The sequence below is a fragment of the Drosophila subobscura genome, chromosome O, assembly GCF_008121235.1.
Source record: "Drosophila subobscura isolate 14011-0131.10 chromosome O, UCBerk_Dsub_1.0, whole genome shotgun sequence".
Classification (NCBI taxonomy): Eukaryota; Metazoa; Arthropoda; class Insecta; order Diptera; family Drosophilidae; genus Drosophila; species Drosophila subobscura.
Window position 1 is genome coordinate 17,634,395 of NC_048533.1, and position 12,270 is coordinate 17,646,664.

The following is a 12,270-nucleotide window of genomic DNA, read 5'->3' on the forward strand; positions in this document are numbered from 1 at the left end:
TGTTCGCTCTCTCTCTCTCTCTCTCTTTCAATCGCTATAGTTCTCACTCATTCTCTTCTGCATGCTCTCTCCCTGTCTTCTGTTCCTCTCCTCATCACGTTCTGTTTCCTTTTTCTTTGCGATATTTCAATTGGTTTTTGTGCTGCATTTTTATTAAAATGTTGCTTATTAAATGAAAACGAAACATGATCTATATTTTTCTGATATTTTCTATATGTAAAATCAAATTTTGCCAGTGGATTATTTTAGAACTATTCGTTATCCGTATTACGCCTTTAATTTCCCTTTCAATCTGCTGCTAGTAGTGTTGTGTTGGGAGAGAGAGCGAGAGGGAAACACTGTTTTTGTGGGTCTCATTAACCGGACTTGTTTTTATTATGAAGCTTATCAAGTGCACTCTTCTCCAGCGATAGGGAAGCGCGACTATTTATAGTAGTTGTTGATTAAGTAATTAATACCCCGCGGGCATTTGCCAGATCTGTCGAGTGCTTAGGTGCCAGGTAATTGCTATGATTTCCAATTAACGAAGCTTATTAATTCGCCAGATGAGGTAACGGGGTAATGGGAGGCGTGTTTAAGCTTTAAAGGTGTGGAAAGAAAAGCGAAATGATTGAAGTTTCTATAGGATATTTGAGATTATCCTTTGGGCAGCAGTTAATCAATTGGATTTCATATATGAAGCTCCCCAATGATCGTTCGCCATTCTCTTTTCTCTCTCCATTGTTCAATACCTCAATTGGTCATTTATTAAAGCCGCTCCACAACAAAGAAATACATTGTTCCCGGAGGCTTGACGGGAGTCCATTGAACTGTCGTCCAAAGGTGATGGCAGCAGAAGAGGGCAGGGTAAGAGGAATGTGGGCGGAAAGGCCATCGAGCGCGAGGAGATAAAGAAAGACGCGAAAATAAAGGCATAAGAAAATGCTTTCCGGCAGCCTTCGACGTGTGTCATTCACAAATGCTCAACAACAAAAAAATAAAGAAATACGAACTGAAGAAATAAGCAATAAAATCATCAAAAAAAGACTGATAGGAAGCAAGAGGAGCAAGAGTTCGGAGCTGTTTGAAGATACCCTTGAAGATCCATCTAAAATTATTTGATCCATATCTTTGCATACCTCAAGGGTATAGATACCAAAAAGGCAAAACAGAACCATTTAAAGCCACAACCAAATGTCCAAAACAAAACTCAAACAAAAATCAAAGTTTTATTTGTTGTCTCTCTTTTGGGCCAGTCAATGACACTCCGGGGTCCCAGACGAATCCCAAAGACCCAAGCGAAAACAGAAATCAAAGCAAGTAATGCTAAAGAAATAAAATAAAATAAATAATAAATGCGAATACGCATACGAATACAAACGCGAGTACGAGAGTACGATTACAATTGTGAGTACAACAAACCGAAACGCGCCCCTTGTTTACTCTTCTGTGCTTATTTGTGTTTGTTTTTTGTACTCGCTTTTATATAAACATTTAAAAATAAACCCCCCCCAAAGCAATAATCAAACAACAATAAAATGTCAGCGTATTTTTAACAAACAATTCAAAACGAATGAAAGAAAAACATGCAATGGGCAGATGTCAAGTGCATGCCATGGCATGCCACTAGCGAAAAAGAGTTGAAAACTAAATGTGAGTAAATGTTGAGACGTCGTGCAGGGTGGGTGTGGTACGCTGCTAGAGATGGGAGTGAGACAGGAGGGGTGTGTTATCGATAATTGCAGGGAGACGGAGAAGCGAGTTTTTCATTGAATTTACAGAACCAAAAGTTATCCCAAAAGTGTTCACATTCACGAATTTGTAAACGATTTTGTAGTGAGGTTCCCTTTTTGAAAAGACCTCCACCCATTGTGGAGCTGTTGTCGAGTGGTGCGTGTCCGCCTGGTGCCATAATTAGTTGTGATTTGTGAATGGGGAGACCAGCCTTGAAAGCGACTACTTTAATGGATAAACTGTCTGGCCAGAGGCCGGACAACCGAAAGCCATATATAAATGTATATGATGCGAGTACTCGGAAAATACTACATACAGATATACATATTTATATAGAGCCTTGTCCTCGTCTTGTCACCCAAACAGCCCACACCTCCCCCTCTCTGTCCTCATTGTGTTTGCGCCTCATTTCGCCACTGGCTTCCAGTGGTCATACAATTTGCATGGAGAAACGAGACGAATGCTTTGAATTATTAATTAACAAATTAATTGAGCGACGATGTCAATGAATCCGAGAACGAGAACTTGTTCACCCACCAGAACAGCTCAACAGCATTCCAGGCCATGCGATTCCATCGGGATGATGTCTGGGCTTGGGTGGCAGATCCAATTAGTGAGTGGCATTGTTGGAGTGTCTGCTCCCCAGTCCGAGTGGAAGTCCATACCCTGCCTGAATCCCAGTCATTGTTACATTTCCCTTGCCTCACTCCTCTGGCTGGTTATCCGCTTTGTTAGGGTCCATTTGCATACTCGTATATGTATCTCTCGGATATGGTTATTGGACGCACCTCCATGATGAGCCATCCCTTTACACCATGTACTCCATAATACGAGTGCCTTCCTGCTACGAGTATGACTGATTTGACCAGATGAGTGCGCATTAAGTTCTTTCCACACAAAAAGCTTTCCAAATGCGTAATCTCATTGCATTGCGAGGCAGAAATTAATCAGGAAATAAAGTATATTGTATTATATATTGCACAACTAACAACAAGACTTGCAACATTATTTTTTGAGTGAAAAAAGGGAAGAAAATAAGAAAGGAAAGATAATAAATAAAAGAAAGAAACATTTTTGCTTTTTGAGTTGGGTTTTGGGTCTCATTTTTGACCATTTGCTGCTATGACAGTGCAAAAAACTTGAAACTAATTTCCTTTAAGGCTTAATTATAAAAGATTTTAATGGATATTACGGCTGGCTAGAGAGAGAGAGAGAGAGAGAGAGAGACATATTACATTGGAAAATCGCCAAGTCAAGCAGGAGAAAACTTTAATTTTACGAGTACGAGTAATGTCTCTCCCCTCCCCCCCCACAAAATGTATTCCTCTCTTTGGCAGCGTTTGATTTTCATTTCGTTTTTCACATTTGGCATGCATGTCTTCCTCTGCCTCTGCCTCTCCTTCTATGTCTTCATTTCCTTTTGTTTTCGTTTTCCATTATTCAGCTTTTATTTTCAGCCTGATTGCATTTTACTTTTGATTTTTTTCCGTGCTTTGTGGCCTTTTCGCTGTTGCATTTGTGCAGTTTGGGAAATCTCTTGGCGTTAAATTGTTTTCTCGCCATCATTTCGATGATCGATTGCGCTCCGGTGCATTGGAAATGGGTTTTAACGAGTTTTCTTGTTATTTTCTTTTCCACACCTCCCTTCCTCCCCTCGCCCCTCGAAAAATTCAACGACGCCTTGTGTTGCGGATGAATGATTGATGCGAGGAACTCAGTAATTTTCGTACAAAGTGGAAGCGGAGTACTAGCTTGATTTTAGCATTGGTTTTTAGACTCAATTTTGCATCGTTTATCGATTGAGTAGACTGTTATCGATTGAGCACACTGTTATCGATTGATTATACATTTAAAGATTGAAGATTGATCCAAAATTCTCGTTTCTTGTTTTGCAGACTCTGCTCGCTGACAATAACGCGTCTCTCCATTTTGACACCGCTGCCGGGGGACACCACATCCCTCTCGCTGGCCGTAAAGATGCAGAGCTCGAAGCGGACACTCCGCAGCCATGAGATTCCCATTAACGGGAGTGCTTTGACGGCCTTGCAGCAGGGAAACTCCCCGATGGCTGGCGGTACAGCTGCGGCTGTGGGTGGATCATCGCCTGGGAATATGGGCGGGAATGTGGGCACCGGACTGGGCGTCGCTGTGCCCCTGACAGAGACCGAGCTGGACTTGCACTTCAGTCTACAGTATCCGCACTTTATCAAGAGAGATGGCAATAGGTAAGGGGAATTATTCAATAAATAAATAAACATTCTTTACCTGAATGAAATCACATCTCCACAGACTGGTTATTCTTTTGCAACGCCGCAAGAAATACAAATCGCGCACCATTCTGGGCTACAAGACGCTCGCCGAGGGCATCATTCGCATGGACGCAGTGCTGCAGAAGTCAATGGACATGGTCATCGAGTTGACCGCCTCCGGGAAGAATGGAAGGCCGGGCACTGTTGTCGCCTGTCTGCGGGCCGAGCGTGTCTCCTCCATTCCAGTGGATCATGACAATAAGAACAACAACAGCGTCCTGCTGGCAGGTGAGTGCGAGTACACAAGTCCCTTAAAGTCGCCAAAAAAGCATGGTATTTTCTAGGTTTAAACTGCCATCGAAGCGGTAGACAAGAAGCCACAAAGTAGAGCACTTTTTAAGTTTCAAAATCTATCTAAGAATCGCGTGCCAATTAGTCATCCCATTGGGGTTCCGTTGCCATCCAAACCACTCCCATGAGCATCGCTCTCTCGAGGCATCGCTAAAGAATTTATTGCCAAATCCATAAAGCGGCAATAAATAGAGCCACGAGGCACGAGACATGTGCTATGAGCCATGAGCCATGCCAGTGCCCCAGAGGCATGGTCCAAGATTAGTGAAGTGTTAATGACGCACAACTGTGCAATTAATGCCCCAAGTGGGGGAATGGAGGATGCAGAAGGGAAGCTTCTGCTGCTCCACCATCAGCTGCTTCACATCATGACGGATGTGTTGTTGTTCTTGTTCTTGTTGTGGCTCAGATGATGCTCCCAATTTGAGTTGATGTTTATGGTAATTGCTTGTGAAACAATACCCAAAAGAGGCTGCCCTGCCGGCAAGTACATCAACACACAACGAAAGTAGTGACGTCAACAGCAGCAGGGGCAGCGGCAGTGGCAGCGGCAACATTTTGTATTTATGCCATGAAATTTCCTCATGATTACAGAAAAAGAGAGAGGAAGAGAACCGCCGCCGCCACTTGGCAACAGAAAAAGCTACGGCGTGGGGCAGCCGTCGCTACTCGTAGATGATGGCAATCTAATTGAAAATATTTTCAGCTATTTTTATATGACACAAAAGATTCTGCTGGGGCGTGATGGGTAGGGAAATTCCATTATGAAAATAGCACAAAACCCATGGGCCAGGCTCGCTTGGGGATTTGCAATGGCAACACTTTAAGTGTTGAACTTTTCAAGCAGACAAAAAGAGGTTTAAGTTTGCAGTCACCTGTTCAGGGCCAAGGTAAAGGTCAAACTCTCTTCCCAATCCAATCTCCTCTCATTGCAATCTCTTCTGCACTGGCTCCTCGTTGTTCTGCCTCTCCTTTCGTTGGCCATAAAATATGCATGACATGGAAAATGGCATTTGGCCGAGTTGTTTCCTCGAACATTCCTGCAGTTTCTAATGGCAGACAGATCACAGGGACCAGGAGAGTCCCCAAACGAAGTGATGAAACAACACCAGCGGCAATGTCACGAATTAAATAAATATTTTACCATGGATTATGGGATGTGATACTTTTGAGCAGAAAGCAAATTCAGCCTAATCAATTCTGAAACGCTTGCCCGTTTGATAGTGAAATTCCCAATGAATTATATCTACGAAGATGGGCATCTTATAGTCTCAACAAAAGATATTTGTTTGAGCATAAAAGAACACCCCTTTGTTCTCACTTCACCTACTCTGTTGTGGCAGTCAGCACTGGGTTGGGTTGACCATCAGAAGTTCATTTGTCGCGCACTTGGCGAGCGGCCAAGGAACGTGGATTTTGGCCTGCAATGCAATCCATTTGGGAGCAACCATCAGCCATCAGCCCAGAACAAGCAAATGGCCAACAAAAGCACACACAAAACACATTGGAGGTCAGCACTTGAACCCGGGAATCGGACGGCAGACAGACAGCTCGCTGAAATTACTTTGGGGTCTCGCTTTCTAATTTGCAAAAATGGAATTCAGAAAAACATAGAAAACCAGAATGAGAAATTGCGGTGGGAGCGAGGGGGAAAACCTTTTTACCTCAACCTCATTTTGGTTTATTGATTTTTTTACTCTCTTCTAACATGCTGGTGTCCGGCCTCCAAAAAGCTGCTGCTGCTGCTGCTGCTGTTGATAGCGGTCTTCAGGGGATGGTCATGGAAAGTTGGATGGGTGGGTGTGTGTGGCAGGATGCCCGATTGCCGCAGGGGCCTATTGCTTGTTGAATACGAACATGCTCCACCATTCTCGCCCCACTCTTTGCAGGTGCCAGGCCGAGTCAGGCACTGGAACCGCTCCTTCATTGGAGCCAAGGGCGTGGCGGCTTGTTTTTGTGGGTGGATTTCTCAAAAGTGGGTTCGTTCATCGTTCATCGTTGGGTGAATTTTACATGGAATTGCATGGGTTCCATGGCCACGCGTGGGTTGTGTCTCCTAATCAACTTGTTTCTGCACTGCCCTTCTCGGAAGGAACAAGTTCTGTAAACTCTATAAGCATCAATCAATAACCACTCGCAATTGCAGTCGCTTCCTGGAAACTGCAATCAAAGAGTCGAATGAATTCCGTTGAAGACTTTGCAACACAGAAATGGAGAATCCCTAGAAAGTGCCACTTGGATGTCGATTATGTTCCTAGAATTTGAATTCCATTAAAACGCAATCCTTATTAGAGTACGTTATGGGAAAAACATTGAAAACGAATTTAAATGAAAGGAATTGAGCTTTAGGAGCATTCTTCCAAGATAAACTGATTGGCAATTTGGCAGTCACATGTCAACGTTGATGCCCCCACTAGTACGAAACCGCATCCTTCTGCTCCTTTTTCTGCTGCTTTATATTCATCTACTTTGCGTGCTGCTGCTTCAACGTTCTCTTCATGTGCCTTCTTCTCATCTTCATCGTCTGCTCCTTCTCTTTCCATTCTTTTGCTCACAGGCTGCAGCCGACAACTTTGTGTGTGTTGTATTGCGTTGTATAGTGTGCGACAACGACAGGAATTAAGTCATTTGTCCTTGAGTGCCAGAGATAAGCGTTGTGCAGAAAACGACACAGAATTATAGAGAGAGAGAGAGATAGTTAGCAAGGACCGCAAAAGAATGAGAGAGCGGAAAAGGGAGATGGCCATAAAGCAAAGTGGAGACTGCTCTGATGCTGTTTCTCTACCTAATGACCAGTGTTCTCTCTGCATCTCTTTCTCTCTCTCTCACTGGGCTGTTCTCCCCTCCTGCTCCTCCTCCTTTCCCTTCAGCGTTTGAGTGGTTAATGGCAAAATGCGTAAATTATGTCGAGAGTATCCTCCATTACATTGTTCATTTTTCATGATGTTGTAAGTCCATCTCCCCCGTTTCCAACCTCTGCCTGTCCGACCGTTCGTCATTTAATGACAAGATTCGTGTGTGCTGCCCAAGGTCAAACCAATGTACCCCTCCTCCACCCCACTGTTCCAGTTTTCCCTTCTCCCTTGGTTCGCTTCTCGTTTTTGGATGCTGTGTTTTTCGATGCGTTGTTGTTTTCCATGTTATACCCTTGGAAGAGGATATTATTCTAATTCTGTGTAGATATATTTGGAGGGCAGTAAAAGATGAAGCATGTCCGACCTTGTAAAGTAAATACACACGAGTATAGGATTTATTCCAGGTCAGGATGAACGTACATACACAGGTACAGATATAGAACTGATGGAGATTAAAGGGTATCAAATCTTCGACACTTTTCTTTATATTTGTTTGCGGTTTATCTCAGCGGCCTCCCGCATGGTTGCCGGGGGCACAAGCCACTAAATCAATGTCGTTCGTCGCTTTTCCATGCGCTTTTCATTACTCATACGCAGCGGTGGCACACGAGCGGCGGAGCGTGGGCTGAATGTTCCGCGTGTGGAAATGAGATTATGGTGAGGTGAGAATAAATGTGGTGGGGGGCTGGCATTGGACGAGGAGGGCCTTACCCATGAAACACACATCTTCTTTGTGTGTTTGTGTGTGTGGCTGCTGGCTGTCTGCTGTTTGTTTGTCTCCCATGTGGGAGGCACTCTCTTCGCGGAAAAGTCTCCTCCCGCGGGAAAGCAGCTTGCAGTTTTATTTACTTTTCTTCCTGGAAACACACACGCACACACACACATCCATTTTTCCCACTGTGCGAATGCTCTTTCTCGTTGGACAGAGGTCCGTCGGTCAATTAGTGGGCTTAAAAATTGCATGCAATCATGAGGGGGGCACAGATGAAGCCGGGGAGAGATCATTAGGCTGTCTGCGTGGAAAATTGTATCAGAGAAGAAAAGAAGACTAACAAAATAATTGCAGACAAGTAGGGAAACTTTTTGTTTGCTCTCTACTCTTTGCTCCACAGGGAGGAGGGTAGATAGACAAATAATACTCGATAAGAAGGAATGCAACTCTTGCTTTGGCCTCAATTAATCATCGCTCTTACTCTATCTCTCATTCTCTCTTGCGTTGTAGTTTTTCACGGTTTAATCTGCTGTTACACGATACGTTTTCCAATGATGCTATTTAATTGTCATTAAAAGCATTGTTGAACCCAATCTTATGGCATTCCCAGACGGAAATGCATCAGGTTTACAGGTGCTTTGATTTTAAATACTGTTTGTTGATGTTACTTGAATGGGAAGTATTATATTTTATGGGGGGTTTGTTCAGATGGTAGAAAATATCAATATATTTTACTAAAAACTGTAGGTGTAAAGTGTCTTCGGTCACCTCAATGCCGTCCTCCTCACGCTTCTCCCTCCTGCTGACTATTTTTTAGCTCCTTTTTCTTAGTTTCCTCTTTAATCAGTCTTGTACTTGTCACTTAACGGCTTCGTTGCTGTCAAAAGTTACACTTATCCGGAGTTTACTCTGCACCCACACTCCCGCACACAAACACTAGCATGGATGGCCCCGCCATGAGCATGTCTAAACACGCAAGAGAAGCTAGAGAGAGGGAGAGCGGCAGAAAGAATGAGAGCTATTCCCACACTCACTCCCGCAGCAGACAACAGAAACCGGCCGGTAGAAGAGAGAGAGAGAGAGAGTATAAGCTTTGGCTTTGGCCAAATGATAACGGCACCAAAACATGCCAGCGAATAAACAAACAAAAGAAACAGATGAGAAACTGACTGAAAACAGAATTTAAGTGGGAGTGGGAAAGCGTGAACAGGGAGGACTTGGGGCTGAGGGGAGGCATACACGCGCTGCAGTGCAACAAGTAACAATCGAAAGGAGGCACCGACGACACAAATCTTATCGCAAAAACATTTCCTGAAGAGGAACTACTACAATGTACATAATAATGTTAGCAGTTTGTAATTGTTGGAATCTCTTCTCAGAACCAGTTCACACGATCAACAGGAACCAAAAGCTCTTCAATAAACCAGAATGAACTATTGAAGCAGCTAGCCAGACCCCCACAATCGAAATTCCAGAATGCACTGCGCACACACGCACTCACTCAGGTCTGATTGTAATCAATAAAACAAACACCTAACGTGAGCGGAGGGTGCCCATAGGTACATTCCACTTATAAGTACTCAGTTCTCCCCCTTGGTTCTACCCCAAACCGCAGTGACTAGGGTCTTCCTCAATTGCCTGAATCGAAGCGTAAAAATAGCTTTAATGAGCATTTCCCATATGCCAGTGAGTGAGCTTTTGACACTTGCTTCAGTAATATCGAAACACTCATTCATACATACATACGTATGTATGTATGTACAAATGTACATATGTATGTACGTACGATAGATAAACTGTATATCCGAATCGAGTATTTGTTGGGTCGACAATTTCTCATATTGATTTGAGTAATTTCGCTCAGTGCGCAAGCAGCTCATTGCCACCCATCGCTGCTCACTCTTTGCGGCGCTCCCTCTTTCGGCTGCTCTTCACACTTACAGGTGTGTGTACCCTGGAGCTCGTGGAAAGCACAGAGCGTATTTATTTGTGAAAGCACTTGCTCACTTCACTGGTACACTTCGATCTTGGAGATGATTAAGAGAATCAGATCTCGACTTCAACACTTTGGCATGGTTTTGTACACACAAAATCAAACAAATCTATAGTAGCTCTCTCCCAGAGAGACTAAGCAGATAAGCATGGATTTTTTATATGCGTCACTCAATAAGGCAAAAGCTAATTTTAGAAGCTGTGCATCCGAGTACCAGGTATCTCATTGTCGATGCACCTAGCCATATAAGTCTCTCTCTCTCTTTCTCTGGTGCTCTTTAATGTGACGGTGCCCCCAGCCCACTCTCTTCTCCCATGGGCCCACTCTTTCGCCCGTAAACACTCACGTCAAGTACACAAAACGTGCGGAGCCGCGCGGCGGCCCATTCATTTCACTGACAAGCGCTCGACGAGGCAGACGACTAAACGTGCACCAGTAGTACCAGTGCTCGCGAAAAGAGGTGGAAGAGAAGAAAAGAAACAAAGAAAGCAAAGTAATAATAAGCGAGATGCACAGATAAATCAGACACAACAACAAAAACAACAACAGTTACTATCAGTGATTAATTTGTACAAAGCAACCAACGAAAAAAAAGCAGTGCGTGTTGTTTTTTAGTTTATGAAAAAACGCAGTTAAATATTAAGCAAACTCCCATTAAACCGAGCGACATTTAACGGGGCATAAAAAGTATCTCAGGCACGTCCCAAAAACCTCCTCCCGAAACGCTGCCTCGTAACTCATTCAAAAACAACCAAATCTTATCATTATGCCACAGATCGCGTTGCGGAATACTCGGACGAGGACGAGGAGGCCGAATTCAGTTCGGGAGAATTCAACGACGAGGCCACAGAACTGGGAATCATCCGTGGCTACGACCAGAAGGGCGACTACAATCCGTCATCCAAGCATGATATGCGCAAGTATCGCAACAAGCTGCAAAGATCAGGCATCGAGGATATAGGAGGCGGCGTCCACGGTCATCACACCGGACAGCATCATCCGGGAGTCGGAGGCGATAGCGACAGCGAGTTTGAAATGAAGGACAAAAGCTCATCACGGGCCAAGTTTAGCCGGGTGAGTCATTTATAATCGTGTAATCCTAAGCAGCTGTTTGCCTCCAAGGCTACCAAAAATGTATCTATTTTCAATTTTATAATTACTATTCGATATAATTGCGTGACATCAACGAAATTCATTGGAAATTTTCAAATATTTCCTTATGCTAAGTGAATGTACATATGTATAAAAATATATATTCACTTAGTAGCTATCTATAAAGATTACACACCACACCGTACGCATATCTACATATGAGGTCTCCCCACCCAATTCATTAAAATACGAGTATCCGCTGAAACGCTGAAAAAACGGAAATATTTCTGTGTTTTGTGATTCACATTTGAAGCAGAATTGTGTGAGGTCGAAAATCAGAGGGTCAATTGTGTAAATTTATGCAGAAACCACATATGTATGTACATCCTATGTACGTTTATATATGGTAAATGTATTTGACTCATAACACCTACATAAGTAGTATAGATGATCCACATCATCAGATATAAACTCTTAAATTTCTTTCATTTGAGTCGTTCCCTTACTAACCTCATTAAGAAATTACTTCCTATCATCATTTAGCTATCATAATACCTTCAGAAAAGTCTGATCAGTTTTGAGATTAGATGGTTTAAATATATGTCAACATTTTCCTTATCAAGATGAGCCATGTTATTTTGGCAGACAGCTCCAATGGGCGGTAAAGTGTTATACTTACACACCCATCCGTGAACCAATTCTTGTAGGTCAATATCTCCCCTGGGCGTACAAAAAAACATGAACCATGGAGCGTTTTCCCTGCCCAAATGGGAGCTCTTATTGTTAATGAAATTTTGCTAGAATTACTACAATTATCAGATCATTTTGACCCACATTCTTTTACAGCAACAAAGCAACATAGTGTTTCCTGGGGGTCTTTTTGCGTCCTTTAGATTATTGCGAAATGTTGTCAGGTGCTACTCAGATCCGCATACCGAATGCCGACACAGCACAGCACTCAAATCAAATCAAAATATGTCTCTATTATGTTTTGTTTATTGTGCAGAAATGGCATAGATATGTACTATAGTATTATAGGGTGGATTGGGGTGGCAAAGAATTTCTGTGGCAAATAGTTGACAATTGTTGGGGCGGGCGGCCTTGGCGTGTCGTTTACTTGACTCAATTCCCATTGATTTGGTTTTGCTTGGCCTGAAACTGTTGGCACACTTTCGATGCCTTCAGGGCTATCTGTAGCTATACTGTAGCGCATCGCACCACGTTTTGGATAATAAGGAAGGAAGCAATGTTGGGTTTTTCCCAGGGCTTAGAAGTAAGCCACACTTTTCCCAAAAAGTAATTAAC

General features: G+C 43.3%; 1 protein-coding gene across 3 annotated transcripts in view; it reads left to right on the plus strand.

Annotated features, from left to right (window-relative positions):
- Positions 1-12,270, plus strand: part of LOC117898468 (phosphofurin acidic cluster sorting protein 2) — a 32,505-nt gene that overhangs the window by 13,669 nt on the left and 6,566 nt on the right. For 2 of the 3 annotated variants that reach the window (XM_034807895.1, XM_034807896.1), the window contains exons 3-5: positions 3,609-3,938; positions 4,003-4,250; positions 10,649-10,947. In XM_034807895.1, the coding sequence (XP_034663786.1) occupies positions 3,609-3,938; positions 4,003-4,250; positions 10,649-10,947 (877 nt within the window). Of the gene's footprint in view, positions 1-3,608; positions 3,939-4,002; positions 4,251-10,282; positions 10,367-10,648; positions 10,948-12,270 lie in introns of those variants that run through there. The other variant, XM_034807897.1, reaches the window with a different exon arrangement.